General features: G+C 42.4%; 1 protein-coding gene across 1 annotated transcript in view; it reads left to right on the top strand.

The window, feature by feature from the left end:
* cdh13 (cadherin 13, H-cadherin (heart)) overlaps positions 1-19,916 on the top strand; it is a 476,360-nt gene that overhangs the window by 205,563 nt on the left and 250,881 nt on the right. The window contains exons 5-6 of the mRNA XM_033635485.2: positions 7,502-7,507; positions 8,149-8,301. Coding sequence (XP_033491376.1) covers positions 7,502-7,507; positions 8,149-8,301 — 159 coding nt within the window. The remainder of the gene's footprint in view (positions 1-7,501; positions 7,508-8,148; positions 8,302-19,916) is intronic.

Here is a 19,916-nt window from a genome sequence, read left to right as displayed (position 1 = left end):
TCTTCCTTTAGATTTGAAAGCAAAGTAATCATCCATAACAGGACTTAATGTAAAGTTCATTTGGAATACATATGGCATTCATTAGCATGTCATGACTTTGAGATTTTCTTAGATTTTTCTTTTTACTTATGAGACCCAACTGAGACGTCAACTGAGAGAATTTAGTTTAGTTGTAATTAAAATTTTCTCAAAATGCGAAGTGAACAACAACCCACCAGATCAGGTTTCACTTTGGGTTTTTGCAGTTTCTGTGTGGTGGCTCAGAGGTAGCGTTATCTTCTCACAGTGAGATACTTTTAGGCCCTGTTTATTCGACATTTTCAACTGAAAACGGTAAACTTTAGTTGTGTTTGGCCAATTGTTTACACAATTGGCGTTTTGGGTGCCTGAAAACGCAACGTTTTGAAAACGGGTTCCAGAGTGCAACTTTTTGGAAACGGCAGCGTTTCCATTGTCATGTAAACTTGCAATATGCAGTTCCTCTGAAAACGTTGAATTTTCGCACATGCGCATTATGGTTCCAGTCACTAGGCAAGCCGACTGTCACAACAACAATGCCGAGCTCTGTTCGTGCTGCTCACTCTGTTGATTTGAAGTGAAGTGTAGATCTGTTACTGTAGCAACTCCACCTTGTCATCCATCCAGACAAAGTTATCTGTGCATGCTTTTGCCATTGTGTCTTCTTTGTTTTGGTTTGTAATCACCGCGTTGTAGAGGAAGGCGCTTCAGCGCAGGTGCACGGCGTCATGCCGTGGTGTTGCTTTGCAAATTTACACTACCACCCACTGGCCTGGCGTGCATACTACAGCGTTTCCAGTAGATTGTGCGGCTCCGTGTGAACAGGGATCGTTTCAATAACGTCGTCATATTAACACAGAAGTTTATTAAAACATAAAGGACAGACTTTTCTGTTTTTAGAGAAACCGTTGTCTTCTAAACAGGGCCTTAGCCCTCATAACTTTCTTCAGCCTTTCTGTCTGAAGTCAGCATGTCCTCCTCATGGCTGTGTAGGTCTGTTTCCCTAAAAGTGCAAAAGAAATGCAGGTTAGACCATTTGAAAACTCACAAATGCCCTTGGAATGTATCAGTCAACGTGTGTTAGCCTTGTGATAGGCTGCTGACCTACCAATCATCTAGTACATCCTTAAGCCCTGTTCACACAGAGCTAGTATTGCCATGGATCCTCATGGGATTTAGAAATTACTCCCAACATCAGTGGTTCATGCAGCACATTCGCACAGGATAAGTGAAGTCTGTATTTTACAAGTTTACTGTTGCCATCCTATGGATATGATGCATGCAGCTATTCGTAAATCCATTCTACACAACACAGAAACACGAAACAGCACCACTAGCGGTAATTCAGTGTTAACCTATTTTTAAAATTTATTTTTAAATCTGGGTTAAACAAACAGAACTAATTCTGCCACACATTGTCCCATGTCATCCATCTCATCATTCCTCCTTCCATGCTGTGTAGTGAGATGAGTCTCCTGCTCCCAAAATGCTGTCAGATCTTTCATTTCTAATTGCCATCGAAGCCTCCATAACATGACCAGGGAAGAGACAGAAAAGAGGCGCAAAGAAAACAAAAAAATCTAAATATAATCCCAAATCACTGAGATGCCAATTTGCACAGGACCTATACCAAATGACCTCTGTGTTTGAAATAGTATGGTAGGTCATTTGTGGTGGAATTTTTACTTGACAAAGTACGGACATGGCAGATTTGCACGGAATCCACATCACAGACAGCCTCCACAATTATTACAAATTACTTGAGGTCCCCAGGTAATACTAGTCCTGTGGAAATAGGGCTTTAGATAGGCTCAGGCCCGTGTATGAAAAAATAGATGGATGAAGGATCATAACTGCAAAATAGACCTTACACAAAACTAATTTCATGCCCTTATTGGGATGCTTACTTATTCCAAAAAGCCTATAAAAGCCTATAACTCAGAATCACTGATTCACAGGCAAACGTGCAAATGCACACTGAAAAACAACACACACACACACACACACACACACACACACATCTCCATTAAATTACAAATGGAAATCTCAGATGTATCAGCATGAAATCTCAAACACTGCAATCTATAAAGCCATCTTAACTTTCGGCGCTGCACTGGAGCTGTCAGTCATTCAACCTGTGTTTATCCATCCTTACCGGCTCACAAATCAACACAATGTGTCTGACTTGACATGACAGCTCCAATAAAGTATTTTTGGTGAGAGGAATGAGGGCCTGGTTTGGCTATAGCCCCAGCTAATATAGTAAGGAGAACAGACATGTCTGGCACCTTTGTTCCATTGTTTCAGTGCAGAGTGCCTCCTCATTTGCTCTCCCTGTCAATCTGTTTCTCTTGCCTGTCTTGCTACCTGTTGTCTGACAACTGTTACATGTTTCTTTTTCTTCCTTTATAACTCTCTTTCCATTCCTTTTATTCTCTCCCCTCCACTTAATCTGTCTTTGTCTCGTTCCGTCGCTTCTTCTCTCACTAACACAGCCATTCAATACAAGGGATCTGAGCTTCCAAGCAGGAAGTGAGCAAGTTGTGTTGTGAGATGTTCCGACATTAGAAATCAGGCAGCCTGCGGGCCTCGTCATTTAGTCTAATTGATTCTCTTAATTGTCTTAGGAAGCCCAGAAAGTTCCGGCCTTTTCCTCCCCGTCTGTCTTTCAGCATGTTAATCATGCCCGTTTGTGGCGGATGTTCGCTGGCGGTGTGTTAAAACTGTCTTGACATAAATTCCAATTCATGCCCGGACCCCCAGAAACATTGAGCAGATGTGAAATCCATTTTGATGAGAGGAGCTTTAAAAAAAAAGAAAAAGAAAAAAAAAAAGGAGGAGAGGCAATAAAAAACAGATTTGTCGGGTGTGAACTGCCCAAGAGATGCTGTCCTTGCGTGAGCTTCAGCAAGACTGAGTGATTGCTCATCCTGCTGCCTGAGCACAACCACAGCCTCTCCCCAGCGCCACAGGCATTTAATTCAAACATAATTATTTTTATTTGGATTCTTTCGCCATATCTGTTTTTGTTTTATTTTGATCTGGTGTCTTCTGGGATTTTAATGGCCGCCTTTCAAGCTAAAAGTTTCAAAATATATTTTAATTTCCCTCAAGTTGGCCTTTTTATGGTTGTGTGAATGTGTGTTGTTGCCTTAAAAAAAGCCAAAAAACTAACACATGAGGAAGCATGAACAAGCTGGACTGTCTGAACTGAAGCTTCTTTCCCACTGCACCAGTCCCTGCTGACCCTCTTAACACGGTCTTGCCGCTTAATGACACTCCTGTGTTCCTGTTTTTTTCTTTTTCAACAAGGCTCCCTCTTGATTGTTGCCCCTCTCAGGCTTGTTGTGATTGGCTCAGGACACAGTAGCTAATGGGTAATGATTAGCAGAGGCCTGGCTAACCAATCAAAGCTTGTTAATTAACACCATTGTTTTCCCATTGTCCTGCGCTGAAGACTCGGGTCAGTTCTACCCCTCCGTGTCTTCACTGAGCCTCTCCGCCACGCCTTATCCCTCTTATTAGCAGACAGGAGTGGGAGGACGTTCAGGCAGAGCACTGGTCCAAGCCCAGCATGCTTGTACACACACACACACACACACACACACACACACACACACACACAAACTGTATACACATTTTGGTACACTCTGGGTTTCGCGCGCAATAATGCACTCACATTCATGGGCACAATCAGACCATCATCATCAGTGCCTCCTCTTCTCTCTCACTTTTTCTCACACAGACACACACACATACACACACACACACACATTCTGGCCTGGTCCCAGGAGTCCTTTCATGGCTAGTGATTGTCATTCGCAGCTGGCTGTATGACCTTGACTGGGATAACAGAAGCACCACTGAGGGATGCTACTGCATACTCTCTCTAACATACACACTGGAGTTGAAATCCTCCCTCATTCTCCCTCAAAAAGCACAAGGACATGGGGAGTGTGTGTGCTTGTGTATACAGAATTAGCATGATAATGATTCAGCTTAATGTTTTCTTTGGACCAACATACACTTTCTTTGGCACAATTAGCTTTGCGCAGCAGATTTTTTTCTTGATTTTTGAGACACGCGCACACACACACACACACACACACACACACACACACACACACACCCCACACACACACACACAACCACCCAAGTGCATTTTTACAAGTTACATAACTTTCCTGAGAAGATGTCTGTGTGTGTATTACGTATTTCTACACACCTGTGTTGCTATTCCACAGGTTTTTGTTTGTTGCCCTCCTGACACCTGACAGGAACACAAACAGCAGGAGATGTTATCAAGCTTAAATCTTGTTATACACACGAGCCAACACACACACACACACACACACACACACACACACACACACACTCTCAGGTGCCGAGCCATTGTTTCAGTGCTCATTCTCTTCTTGCGCTCAGAGGTGTTTGGTGTTGCGGAGCTGCGCCACACCTCCTGTCATCTTTGCAGAGCATCACGAGCCCTGCAGTCTTTCATGTCTGCTTGGCTGGTAATGAGAGCTGATAGAAAGAGGTGAGATTCTCCCATCAGTCCTCCCACACACACAGAGGGAGACAGACTCAGTGGAGACAAAGCCACTGGGTGCACGTTTCTGTGCCAGCATGCATGAGAGCCCAAGTGCGTGTGTGTATGTGCGTCGCAAATTATCACACTTCCCCCCCCACAGAGCCGTCTACTTAACACTAAACTTCTCCTGACACTTCAAGTACTCTTCAGCTGAAGTTAACGTGTCTTTATCAGCAATCACTCCTTCTCTCGAACTCTCTACTTCCTCCCCTCTCATTCTGCATCCTCACACGCTCCCACATCCTCCCTGTACATCCGTTCCTGTTTTTTCCTCCACTCCCCCCCCCCGCAACCATCCAAGTTTGACGCAGAGCCATCTGTGACTCCAACTAATGTTGCACCTCATTCTTTTTTTTTTTGTTTTGTTTTTGTTTGTTCTCTTTATCTGACCCAGTTTGTCACTCTCAGCAGGTGCAGGCTGCCACTATGATTGCTGCTCAGAAACGTCTCTGTCCTGAATGGCAGCTATTGCACCTGTGAGAGTGTGTGTGATTGTTTATTTGTGTGTATGTGCATGGATGGCTTTTGTATGTCCGTGTTTATGTCCTCACACGGACAGGAAGATGAGGAAAATATACAATGATAGACCATATGTGTGTGTGATTAGGGGTTTCTAACACAACTCATAGTAAGAGAAGGTGCCCTTGATATTACTGTTTTTAAAACAAAAATCCCTAAGATTACAAGGACAAGATAGGAACAAGATTGAAAGGAGGGTGAAAAGTGAAAAGGAGGAAGAAGATAAGCCATCATCCATAAATGACTGCTTTTGCTACACTTTTGACATTTCTCGCTCTCGTCATTTGGAATGACAAACAAAGAGGAGCAGAAAGAGTGAGCACGAAAAGATTCAGCACAGAGAGATGAATGGAGAACGGACACTTAGCAACAGAGCAAGGGATGGACATATTAGAGAAAGTAACAAGCGGCGGAGCAAGGACCCCGAGAGCGAGAGGGAACAGAAGAGAAAGATGAAGTGGGACACAGAGATAAATGGCATGGAGCTTTGGAGAGGCTATAAGGGCTTGAGCTCCGTCTGGCATAGGGTTGTAACACTGCAGTCTCATCTTCCATGCTCTTTCAAGTGGGGAGTAGAAAGGCCGTCATTTTAGCTGCCATCCCATGGAAGCGCGCTCTCATTAAAGGTGACCCCATGGCAGCCGTCTGATCATGAGGCGCAGTGCAGGGGAACCGTTTACATCCTTGGCACACAGCGACAGAGCTGAGGCCCACAAAGGTGACATAGTGGTGACAAGCCTATGTGTGTTTGGGTGGGTGCAACACGCACTGGCAAAAGAAAGTATTTAGACAGCCTTTAAGTATTTAGACAGTGATACGTTGCTGTGGTGTCAGCTCTGTTCACCAGCTCGTTGGATTGAAATGATGGAAACATGATTATAAGGGTAAAGTGCTGACTTTTAGCTTTAATTTGAGGGCGTTCACATCCAGAAGGGGGAAAGTGTAGGAACATCAAAATCTTAAAGCAGTCAGTCAGCACTTTACCCCTCTGTCTGTACGCTTAAGGGCTGATATTCAGTCATAATCCTGATGACAAACTTAGAGTTTTGTTTCCATTTTTTAAAGAAATTGTTTGACATTTTGGGAAATGCACATATTTTCCAGAACTTATTAGCTGATAGATATGAAAATTGATACCACTGTCTATACAATAAATATGTAGCTGAGGGCAGTAACCAGTTAGCTTAACTTAGGGGGAAGAGTATAAAGAGAGAGAGGTGGAGAAATAGTCCAGCACATACCTCTGTACAACACTTTGGTGTTGTAAGGATTAAACAAACAAAATATTACATGCTGATGTTAGACAGATGTTTTTCCCTTTGGACCAAGCTGAGCTATTTTTTCCCCTTTGTTCCAGTCTTTACATAAAACTAAGCTTATGATTGGGTTCTGGCTCCGAGCAGTAAAGTGGTATCAATCTTCTTATCTGTGGATAAGTATATTTCTGTTTCTTTAAAGTAATTTCTATTTCTCTCACAGCCAGAAACCAGAGAAGGAAGTCTCAAATCTGTGATGTCATCAAGTATTAAGTCTGGAGCTGCTCCATAGACAAACCAGGGCGCCTGGTTTTGTGGACCCACAATGTTTTTTTGTTTTTTTAATACCCAAATGAGTGTTCTCAGATCTGAAACCGAAAACGTACACTCCCCTGAGTGTTTCAGTGTCATTTTTAACTAACATCTTTTCCAAAGCAGTGTCTATGGAGCAGCTCCAGACTTTATACTTTTATATTTGACATCACAAATTTGAGTTTTAGCACTCTAGTTTTTGGATTTGGGAGTGAGTTGTTCACATTTGCTTGTATTTTTTAACTGTAGGAATAATATTTATGAATTTAAAATGAGCCTAGTTCCTCTTTGAAGAACACTGTTCTTCCCTAATCATCTGTCAGGAGTGTTAAGATAGACTTATCAATAGACCCTTTTCAGAACAGACATTTTGACATAGCAGCAGGGCATGAATGATGGCTGCACTCCACTAAGGAGAGGTCCTGTGCATGCTGCCTCACTGGGATACTTAATGGAACAGAGCCATCCTCAATGTTACTAATTCTACCTTTGCTATTCCTGCCAGGTCAAAATGTCTGCTCTGAAAAAGTCTAAATGCTGTGAATCTTTATTAAGGCATTTTGTTATAAAGTACAAAACTTTGTAAAGTCCAATGAAGTTTTGACAATTTTGGTTTATTATTTTATCACGATCCTCTGTCTTACATCTGCTCAACTCAGGATCTGCAAAGATCTTCAAGGTCTTGGACTCTTGATGCCATTTCTTCTGTGCTATGTGAATTTAACATGCGTTTTTTTGTGTTTCTTTTTTTAACCTGCCCGTTCCTGTTGCTGGGGTGCCTGTGGATTGCTGCTGGCTACGGCAGTCTCATGTGAGTATATCTATCCAAAAAGTCCATGGGTCAGATCACTCCTGTCTGAGAGAATCGGATTGTTATCCAACTAACTTGGCAGCACTCCTGAAAAACACCACTGTACTGTACTGTACTGTACGGTGGTGTATGAGGCCATTTCACAGCGGTTGGTTCTAAATCCACCTCACATGGCCTCGCGACGACAACACTCATCTGCATAACATTCACACTTAATTATTAAGGAATGGAGTTTTTATATTTATTTAGCTGTTCCACTTTCCTTATCTGAAAGGAATCCTACCATGCATTAACAAGTGGTCACAGCAGGCCTCCAGTGCTTGGGGAGATGATGCTAACTTTCTTTCCAACTGATGAAATCAAATCAAAGTCTTGTCTGATATACATTTTTAATTGCTAGCTATCAGGGATTTTGCATCACCATTCAAAGCGCAGCAAGCTCCTTTTGCTCAAATGTATAACAATAAATTCTAATAATGATACGGGTTTTTCTGTACAGTGTGCCTTCAAAAAGGAAAAAAAAGTAGAAGCTGCGTTTCACCAATTCTTTGCCTCAGGAAACAGGCTTACCCAGAATTAAATGGGGAAAAGCTTACAGTTGTTTGAGTTGTTGATGTCTGTGTGCGTGTGTGTGTCTGCAGGTGATTTCAACAGAGACGTTAGGGAACCATATCTTCCGTCTGACAGGCCCCGGCGCTGACCAGGATCCCAAAGGTCTCTTCACCATTGACATAGACACAGGAGTCGTGTCAGTCAGCCGCTCACTGGACCGGGAGGCCATTGACTCATACCAGGTCAGTGTGTGTGTGTGTGTGTGTGTGTGTGTGTGTGTGTGTGGGTGTGAGCCTTTAGATCTGGTGTGTATGATGTTTGTGTGTATGTTCTTTTCTTTCCTTTCCAACCACCTGGGCTCTCTTTCTCTGACACAGTTATTATTTCCTTGTCAGTTTTTTCCTGTGTTACATAGTTTCTCTTTTGTTCACTGATTATTACATTTTCAACTTGGTCACATTATTCATAAGAATCTGTAGTTCAGTGAAATTTTACTTTGATCTATCTCTTTCAAATTTAGCATATGTTCAGCATACTGACATGTGGACAAAATAACAGGAAATCAGAGGTCATGAAGCAGCACTTTGATTTTGTAACAGTTATACAGATATTGGCAGTGTCATCTGGGAAGGGCTGGGCTTTGCATTTTGTCAAGGCTGAATGATGCTATCAGTTAAAAGTTGGTGGCTTCCTCTGCGATAAAAGAACATTAGTGCCTGTTTGAGGTGACTGCAGAGTTCGGTGCCCTCAGGGTTGTCTGCCTGACGAAACCATTTCCCCTGTAACTGAAAGGAAAAAAGGGGCAGAGAAAATCTACTTTTTAAGTCAATCAATTGATCTTATCCTGTTTTCTGAAACCAGACGTGAGTGTGGGTGTTCAGCTGGATGCAAGCTGTTGATAAGCTAACTGGCTTTTGTAAAAACTCAGAAATAATTCACTTTGTAAATACCAACAGATGTGAGAGGAGAGCAGGCATGAGACAAACAGAGAGGAAGGCTGAGAGGGACAAACACTTACTCACCACATTTCCTTAGTCTTTATCTTCTTTGGTATCAGTGCTAACTATAACATGCATGGTGCAGCCAGGACATTGGCTTTCAGTGGTTACGGTCTGATTCAGGCATTAACTGTGCATCGCTATATCCCATGAATAATCTGCTTAGCAGAGAATAGTCTGCTAAAAAAACATATGACATCAGCTGATGCCTTCCTTCATAAATGAATAATGTGTTGCCTTGAAAATGGAAGCAGGAACAGGAAACAGCTGATAGCAGGAATTAGCGAGCAGCTAGTAGCAAGAGGGAAACGCAAACCTGACAGACACTGTAAAGATGAGCAACTGGGGAGACAAAGAAATGACAGGTAACCGTCAAATGACAGGAACGGTGAAGGACGGGCTGACTAACGAGAGAATCACCGAAGGACTGACTAGCCGCTGCTTCCCTCGGAGCAAGGCTGTTTACATCACATGCTGAGCTACACGTTTTGTTACTTGCTCATGCCCCCCCATTGCCCCGAAAAAGGCACATTCTCTATGAACAAAAGTAGGCAGGCGGCATTTCGCTGCACTCCCCGATTTTGTTTTTATACTGCCAATGCTGAAAGAAGACTGATTGGACTTTCCTGCAAATTTGCACAATTCCTATTTAAAAAGGGCTTGTGTTTCTTGTTGGCACCACACTGTGCCCATAACACTGTAAAGATCTGGGTTTACACAGGTGTCTCAAAGCACGTTTACATGCCACATTAACCCTAATGGCAACGAGTCAGGTGTAAACCATGGGCTGCCCTTATTAATTCAGAGTTTTGTTAATTAAGAGTTTTGACATGTATGCTCAAGCAATGAAAAGTGGTGTGGATGAGTCTTCATTAAAGGTGATACTTGGCATTTTAAGGGTTTGGGTTGTGGTGCCTTTTTTATAGCCTTGCCAAAAGCAAAAACACAGGAGCAAAAGTGCAAGCAGTGGGTTAAACAGTGTGTTTATCGGCTTTACCATAAGCTGCAGTTGTCTGGCTAACTAGCTAACCATTAACATGGATTGGCCAAGCGTCATTTTCACGGCACTCATCATTAACTACCTACATTCTTTCATGTGTTTACAAGTACATAAAGACCCTAGGTCTCGACTGTCACATTGCCAGTCCTGCATGCAAGGCTAATGTTAGTGACTTTGTCCAACTCAGTATTGAATTTGGGAAATTTTTGCTACAGCAACCCCAGTAAGGGCTCATTTATACACCCTTTATATATGAAAATTGTTCACTTTATTTCAAACATTGGAATCATCACTGCCCACAAACTTTGATGCACCCATTATGTTGAAATAGATCATCCACTAGATGGCGCCAGAGAGCAAGTTAAAAGTTTCTAACAACAACAAACGTGGCAAAGGTGGAGGAAGTTGTAATAACGTACCTTTTAACGGAGGCAGCGTTGGAGAAAGCAGTGTTCTGTGAGGCCATCAAATACACTGTGACATGTGGATGGAGAACTCTTTTAAGTATATCGTGTCATACGGTCGTGTTGAGCTGAAAATATGCCCTCACAGTTTCCAGTGGTACTGCTCCATTTTGTCAGTATCCGTAAGCGTTTAGAAAACATCAATCAATCAATCAATCAATTTTATTTATAAAGCCCAATATCACAAATCACAATTTGCCTCACAGGGCTTTACAGCATACGACATCCCTCTGTCCTTATGACCCTCGCAGCGGATAAGGAAAAACTCCCCAAAAAAAACCCTTTAATGGGGAAAAAAAACGGTAGAAACCTCAGGAAGAGCAACTGAGGAGGGATCCCTCTTCCAGGATGGACAGACGTGCAATAGATGTCGTACAGAACAGATCAGCATAATAAATTAACAGTAATCCATATGACACAATGAGACAGAGAGAGAGAGATGCAGGTAATGACAGTAGGTTACAACAACATTATTGAAAGTAATAATATTATAGTTATAGTTCTGGCTACTGTGGTACAATATGTTGAAAGTATGTATTAATATCTGGCAGTATACATGCGTGACAATAGTCATATGTGTATAATAACAGTAGAAGTATGACTAATGACTAATGATGGCAGCAGCAGCAGGAGGCATCTGGCAGGACCACGGCAGCAGCACAACCACACACGTCACGCTGTCCAGGCACCGCTGCGATATGAGTTAATCTGAGAGACAGTGGAGCACAAAGGCTCCGGAGAAGAAGCCGAGTTAGTGACATCCAGAATGGCCGAGTTAGCAAGATGCAGTAATAGAATACGAGAGTGAGAGAGAGAAGGAGAGAAGGTGCCCGGTGTATTATGGGGGGGGGGGGGGTCCTCCGGCAGACTAGGCCTAAGTCAGCCTAACTAGGGGCTGGTACAGGGCAAGCCTGAGCCAGCCCTAACTATAAGCTTTATCAAAGAGGAAAGTCTTAAGTCTAGTCTTAAATGTCGAGACGGTGTCTGCCTCACGGACCGTAACAGGAAGATGATTCCACAGGAGAGGAGCCTGATAGCTGAAGGCTCTGGCTCCTGATCTGCTTTTGGAGACTTTAGGGACCACAAGTAACCCTGCGTTCTCAGAGCGCAGTGTTCTGGTGGGATAATATGGCACTATGAGCTCACTAAGATATGATGGAGCTTGACCATTTAGAGCTTTATAAGTTAACAGTAGGATTTTAAATTCAATTCTGGATTTTACAGGGAGCCAGTGCAGAGAAGCTAAAACAGGAGAAATATGATCTCGTTTCTTAGTTCCTGTTAGTACACGTGCTGCTGCATTCTGAATTAGCTGGAGAGTTTTTAAGGACTTACTAGAGCTACCTGATAATAGAGAGTTACAGTAATCCAGCCTTGAGGTAACAAAAGCGTGGACCAATTTTTCTGCATCTTTTCAGGTCAGGATAGGCCTAATTTTCGCAATATTATGCAGATGAAAAAATGCAGTCCGTGAGGTTTGTTTTAAATGAGAATTAAAAGACAAATCTTGATCGAATGTTACTCCGAGGTTTCTTACGGTAGTGCTAGAGGCCAGAGCAATGCCATCTAGAGGAACTATGTCATCAGATAAAGAGTCTCTGAGTTGTTTGGGGCCAAGAACAATAACTTCAGTTTTGTCTGAATTTAACATCAGGAAATTGGTGCTCATCCAAGTTTTTATGTCTTTAAGGCAGTTATGGAGTTTAGTTAATTGATTACTTTCTTCTGGCTTCATCGATAAATACAACTGAGTATCATCCGCATAACAATGGAAATTTATAGAGTGTACAAATATAGACAAAATGAATGCAGTGTATGGACAGAAGGCTGCATCGGTGTCCATATACATATCTCACAATGAAAAATGAGAACCTATCCAAGCTGCCATTGGGCGAGAGGCGGAGTACACCCTGGACAGATCGCCAGACTATTGCAGGGCTTACTCATAGAGACAGACAACCATTCACGCTCACATTAACACCAACAGGCAATTTCAGAGTCACCAATTAACCTGCATGTCTTTGGATTGTGGGAGGAAACCGGAGTACCCGGAGAAAACCCAAGCTGACACAGGGAGAACATGCAAACTCTGCACAGAAGGTCTTCCTTTACTTGGTTGCAATCTTACCACTAGATGCCACTAAATCCCATGCACAAGACCTTTAAGAATTGTTTTGCAAGTGTCTGCTAGAACAAGAAGTCAGCGTGAAGATATTAAAACGTTACGTCAGAGACAGCATTTTCAAACAACTCTTTAAATGCAAGCTTAATGAACTAACATCTGCCTGTTGATTTTCTTTTAGCCAGCAGAATTAACAGAAACCAGCTAGAAATAAACAATATGCTTTTGTGTGCTACTCTGTGAAACCATTAGGAAATACACACTTCACACCTGCACAGATGTTGTCAATTCCTCAGGCTGATTAGACTCTAGGTCAGGTTGGAGGGGAGTGGAGATGTGCTGGGAATAGCATGATGCCACGGAAGTCAAGGTGTTAATAAGAATGAAAAAGGTGCAAATTGCCCCATCCTTACAGGTCAAACAAAGAGCTAAAACAAGAGGTGAAAACATCTGGGTGTGTATGGACTATGGGTGTGTAGTGGCTTTAAAGAAAGTTGATTCTTGATTTTAAATAGCATGGTTCCTTATTGATCCACCAAGAGGAACATCTAGAAAGAAATTGTTGATATTTCTAGGACTGTTCTCCTGAATTCAGTTGTTTCCTTTAAGCTGTACATTTGTGCTTCTTTCAAATACTTGCAGTATATTAATTTTAGACTTTAGGCAGATGTTTTTTTTTTCCACTCTGTCAGTGTTGCTGCTGCTATAATTTAAAAAACAAAGATTACAAGCACACACATAGAGATTACACAAGCACAGACCTTCAAAGCAACCATGCTTATCTAATAGTTTTTTTTTCTAATATCCTCAAAGTGTCGTGGCAGCTCAGTGAAATGAAGTTTTTGGGTCCGCATTGGCTATAACAAAAGTTGGTACATAAAACTCCAGGGAGGAAAACAAAGAGAGAATTGGGAAAGAGAACAACGAAGATGAGAGAGGAGCAGAGAATGAGGGTCTGGGGACCTTCTCCATAAAGATTTTACTGTGTTCAGTATGGAAAAGTTTAGCTCGGCACAGAGACATTTAATGACACAATGACTGAGCTGAATCGAATGCGAGGAGTGGGACTGAGAGAGAAAAGAAGACAAAGGAGTGGCAGAAGTGAAAAATAGGAGACATCTGGAGAGCTTGCAACAAAATCCTGCACAGACCCAACAGACTTATAGATGCACTCAGTATCAGCATATTATTTATTAACTGATAGTATTTTAAGCTGGTAGATTGTTGCTGAATCATGACCTGGAAGACAAATGTTATCCAAGCACTATATATGTATATATATAAATATATATATATATATATATATATATATATACATACATATATATGTGTGTGTATATGTACACACACACACACACACGGCTAGCAAGTCTATTGCAAGATAAGGGTGATTTATTAGAGCAGCTATCTGCAGATTTTATTATTGCCAAGTACATAACCTGTCCAAAAGTAGCTGATTCAACTTTGAATCCCCTATCTTCCCTTACTTAGTTGTTTCCACAGTGTGAAGGCTTCTGAACCAATATTAACCCTTATCTTTGAGTCATTTGTCTCTCTCCTGTTCGGCTTCTTTGCAGCCTCAGATGCTTCCTCTGTTTTTACAGAGAAGATTGTGTTCAAGCCTGTTATTCATTAAAACTATCTCCCTTAAAAAAAAAAAAAGATTTCTCGGTACTTGGATTTTGCTGTTGATTTTAATATGCGACACTCTATGGTACCAGAATGATGGAAAACACATCTCATGTGACAGACACAGACAGATGCTTTATTAAAACTGTCAGTCACAAAGGTAGCAGGCAAGGAGTTAGAGCAAAGAAATTTAATATATTCAACTTGTCGCAACATCTAACAACAGTTCACCATTTAGATCACTTAAAATAATATTCATTTAATAAGAATAAGTCATGGATTTATAGTGGATAGTTTGATTATGTATCTACCTCCTGACCCTAGACTGAAATGTGTCGGCTTTCCAAAAGCCCTCTTGAGTGATTTTGCCCTCATTGTCTGATCATAAAAGCTCGGAGATTTAATTGAAGGCTTCAGTCAATGGCTTAATAATTCCATCATAGTGAAAAAACTGAACCGGTTTAATGTGCCATTGTTTCAATGACCTCCAGTGAATTAGCTTCTAACATTAATTATGCCATCACTAATGATAATCATTATTTTCAACCTGATAGTTGTAATCCCTGAAGGCAAGCTGCTATGCCTCTCTATACACATACTGTACATGTCCATATGCACCTGCACACACACACGTTGTACACTCAGGCTTCGCATTCTCTTGCTGCTTTGCTTCCTCCCTTCCTCGTCCTTTCTCCCAACCAGGCCCGCGTGATATCTCGCTCTTTCTCCTCTTATCATAAGGAGATAATAAGTCTGTGTCCCCGTCATAACTCAGAACAAGGGTCTCCTATCAAATGCAGCTTTGCCTTTTTATCGATGGCTTAACGCTGTGTGCAGAATGAAGACTGCATCACTTTTATAGTGCCCAGTGGTCCTCGCAGGCTGTCCCAGTCACATTCATTAATGGGTGTCTCCTGTTCTACTGTAGCTAATGGCTTGTGGGGGGATGAAACATTAAATATTCAGAGGTAGATTAAAATTACCATTACTCTAAAGGCATTTTATAGACAAAGTGATACAGGGAGCTCGGGGTCTTTCACTATTATATGGCAAAGCCTTTTTTTACGTGTTAGATGTATCTGTTACTGTACATTCAAACCAACAGCAACCAGAGCTTCCAAAACGGCAGAAGTCATTCATTTTCAATGAGAGCCCGGCGACTTGGGCGACTTGGACGACCTGGTCATCAGCCACTCGTCTTGGCCGACCAAAGCGACCGGAGCGGTCCGGAGGGGAGTTAAAACTTTCTTAACTTTATGGTAATGAGCTCTGACGCAGTTCAGCGACAACCAATCGGAATGCTAACGTGCTTCGATGAAGCGGGTCCCAGAGAACAAGCCATGTAACTTTGGTTCCTACAGCACACTTGTTCCGACAAAGAATGTCGAGAAGTTTATTACTTGCGTTCTCGCCCACTCGATCCTTTATAATGTGTCGCTGTTCGGTAACAGAGACTAAAATAAAAAGAATGAGGCTTGGGACCGCGTTGTGGAGGTAGTTGGTTTGGTCTGGTGAGTTTTAAAGTGTGTAATGTTAGTAATAGAGGAGAGAATTGCAGGCTAATGTTGCAACGTAGCATGCAAGTCTTCCTTGCTTGGTTTCTGTTTTCATTGACCAAACATAACTTTCTTTTGGCCAACTATGAGCTTTTTGACTGGACAACAGCAAGCAGCAACTATGCTGCTTTCAAGCCAGTAGTCTGCTCTGCGGCTCCTCTAAATTGACAAGCACGATCTTAAATTCGAATGATTTACGTGATGAACGACTAGAGCGACCAAAGCTGCCACAAATATTTTTGACAGTCGTGCTTCTTTGGCGTCCGCGAGAGACTTTGCCTCTTTGGAAGCTTCTGGTTTGAACGTACAGTTAAACAGCTGTCATCAATATTTTGATAGTACATGAATACTACATCCTCCTAATGTCTATTTGTAAATCATTTATGCACACTGTGTTACATTGAATTTGCATGCCTCCACAATAAAGGAGGAACCCAGAAACGTGTTTGGTAAATTGAAGTCAGAAGGGTGTGCATTTAACGACAGCAAAATTATTTCAAAACATTTGTTCACAAACTCTCACAGAACTCATACAGTATAAACCAAGTCTTATTTATCCGGTCACATGCTCCGTACTTCTCCAACAGATTTCCGCGAAAACCTTAGTATTTAAAACTGAACTGAAGATGAAACTTATCTATGCTCTCTTCAAAGCAAGACTCCATTGACAAAAACATTAATTTAGCTTGCTGAACACAGGAGTTGCTGGTCTACCGCTGCCTGAATACGTTTATTTGTGTTATTGTGTGTAACTGTGGTGTTTTACAGGGTCACAAAAAGTCACACAATAACACAAACAATCTGGCAATCCAGGCAGCAGTAGACCAGCAATTCCCATATTCAGCAAGGTAAAATGTCTGTTTTTGTCAGTGGAGTCTGGCTTTAAAAAGAGAGCACAGATAAGTTTCACTTTCAGTTTGGTTCCCTACTGGAAAGGGCTGTCTGTTTAGGAAGTAATGAGCATACAACTGGATGAATGAGACTTGGATTACACTGCATGAGTTGTGTGAGTATTTGTAAACTGAAGTTTGATATAAATTTGCTTTTGTTAATGCGGACCCCTATGACTTAAAGTCATCAAGAATATGCTCTATTTTTGGATTCTTTGTTCACTGTGAAGGCATGCAAGGAGAACACTTTTCTTCCCCCGAATTCAATGCAACACTGGGAAAAAAGCTAGTGAAGCCATAACAACTCTCTAAAGTGATACAATGGTACGTCAGTGTTGTGTTTCTTCTACCCCCAAAAGGCCACAAAACACTAGTTATTGCAGGTTTCGATATACATCAGTGCTCTACAGGTAAATGTGCATTGAAGCCTTGAGACCCTAACATGTCACCTTACAACTGGTCATACTAACACACTAACATCTAAGATGTTTTAAGCATATAAATCTCCAATCCCTTATGTTTTTGAAGTAACATTTGAAGAGAAATGTCAGTAAATGTCAAGTCATTATCGATAAAGGGATGTAAAAGCACACCGTCATGTTTCTTGTCAAAGCACACCTTTAAGATATACAGTGGATATTGTTTTGGATATTACATCTTTCTCTCCTCAGTGTGTCTCCTTAGAGTGTGGCTCCTCACGTCCAGGGTTATATGTCAACCTTGTGTCTGTGCAGCCAGCTGCTAGTCATACAGAACCTCTGGCAGTGTTCTGCTTAAGACTCCATGCCTTCCCTACATTCCTTGGTGTGGACTCTTACTAAAGTGCCCTTGTCAGTAAACAGCAATGCAGGGCTGTTGTACTCGAGTCAGGTCTTGAAGCCACTTTATAGAAGTCTTGCACTTGTCTTGGTCGAGTGCCTTGTTGGATTCTGAGCTGTTTTGGTTGGCTTCGCACACAGTCTCTCATCCACCGCCACTGTGTTTTACACAAGCATAGAGCACTAGCTAAGCTACACTGAACAAAAATATAAACGCAACACTTTTGTTTTTGCTCCCATTTTTCGTGAGCTGGACTCAAAGATCTAATACTTTTTCTACATACACAAAAGACCATTTCCCTCGAATATTGTTCACGAATCTGTCTAAATCTGTGTTAGTGAGCACTTCTCCTTTGCCGAGATCATCCATCCCACCTCACAGGTGTGGCATATCAAGATGCTGATTAGACAGCATTAATATTGCACAGGTGTGCCTTAGGCTGGCCACAACAAAAGGCCACTCTAAAATGTTCAGTTTTATCACACAGCACAGTGCCACAGATGTCGCAAGCTTTGAGGGAGCGTGCAATTGGCATGCTGACTGCAGGAATGTCCACCAGAGCTGTTCCCCGTGAATTGAATGTTCATTTCTCTACCATAAGCCCTCTCCAAAGGCGTTTCAGACAATTTGGCAGTACATCCAACCGGCCTCACAACTGCAGACCACGTGTAACCACACCAGCCCAGGACCTCCACATCCAGCATGTTCACCTCCAAGATCGTCTGAGACCAGCCAGCCGGACAGCTGCTGCGACAGTTGGTTTGCATAACCAAAGAATTTCTGCACAAACTGTTAGAAACCGTCTCAGGGAAGCTCATCTGCATGCTCGTCGTCCTCATCGGGGTCTCGACCTGACTGCAGTTCGTCGTCGTAACTGACTTGAGTGGGCAAATGCTCACATTCGATGGCGTCTGGCACGTTGGAGAGGTGTTCTCTTCACGGATGAATCCCTGTTTTCACTGTTCAGGGCAGATGGCAGACAGCGTGTATGGCGTCGTGTGGGTGAGCGGTTTGCTGATGTCAACGTTGTGGATCGAGTGGCCCATGGTGGCGGTGGGGTTATGGTATGGGCAGGCATATGTTATGGACAGGGAACACAGGTGCATTTTATTGATGGCATTTTGAATGCACAGAGATACCGTGATGAGATCCTGAGGCCCATTGTTGTGCCATTCATCCACGACCATCACCTCATGTTGCAGCATGATAATGCACGGCCCCATGTTGCAAGGATCTGATCTAATTCCTGGAAGCTGAAAACATCCCAGTTCTTGCATGGCCAGCATACTCACTGGACATGTCACCCATTGAGCATGTTTGGGATGCTCTGGATCGACGTATACGACAGCGTGTTCCAGTTCCTGCCAAAATATCCAGCAACTTCGCACAGCCATTGAAGAGGAGTGGACCAACATTCCACAGGCCACAATCAACAACCTGATCAACTCTATGCGAAGGAGATGTGTTGCACTGCGTGAGGCAAATGGTGGTCACACCAGATACTGACTGGTTTTCTGACCCCCCAGACCCCCCCAATAAAGCAAAACTGCACATTTCAGAGTGGCCTTTTATTGTGGCCAGCCTAAGGCACACCTGTGCAATATTCATGCTGTCTAATCAGCATCTTGATATGCCACACCTGTGAGGTGGGATGGATTATCTCTGCAAAGGAGAAGTGCTCACTAACACAGATTTAGACAGATTCGTGAACAATATTTGAGGGAAATGGTCTTTTGTGTATATAGAAAAAGTTTTAGATCTTTGAGTTCAGCTCACGAAAAATGGGAGCAAAAACAAAAGTGTTGCGTTTATATTTTTGTTCAGTGTAGCTTAGCTAGTGCTCTATGCTTGTGTAAAACACAGTGGCGGTGGATGAGAGACTGTGTGCGAAGCCAACCAAAACAGCTCCGAATCCAACAAGGCACTCGACCAAGACAAGTGCAAGACTTCTGCATTTATACTTTTGTTCAGTGTAATAGTGTATTGTTACAAACACATGTGGCAGCAACAGGCCAAAGTAGTCAGCGCATCAACGTAAATGTCTACTGTCTAACTGTTTAGCTTAATTTGCCACATATCTCTTGGCAAATTCTTGTAAACTCAGCTGCAGGCTGAGACAAACCAGCCCCTCCTCGCCACTACCAGTGGTACCTGAAAGCAGTGAATTACATCAGCAGCACAGGGTGGAGGACAGATCATTTCTGTCCATCCAGTCTCCATAATCATTATATAAGAAATTAAAAGACGCTTTTGTCTGTTGTGGTCTTGCACGGGACTTGATTTGCTCTGAAACTAGTCTTGAATCAGTTTCCATTTGGCCTGGTCTTGGACCTGACTTGGACTTGAGTTGGTCTTGACTACAGCCCTGCAGCAATGTTT

This window comes from Epinephelus lanceolatus, chromosome 5 (genome assembly GCF_041903045.1).
Source record: "Epinephelus lanceolatus isolate andai-2023 chromosome 5, ASM4190304v1, whole genome shotgun sequence".
In the NCBI taxonomy this organism is placed as follows: domain Eukaryota; kingdom Metazoa; phylum Chordata; class Actinopteri; order Perciformes; family Serranidae; genus Epinephelus; species Epinephelus lanceolatus.
This window is presented reverse-complemented; position numbering and strand designations above follow the sequence as displayed.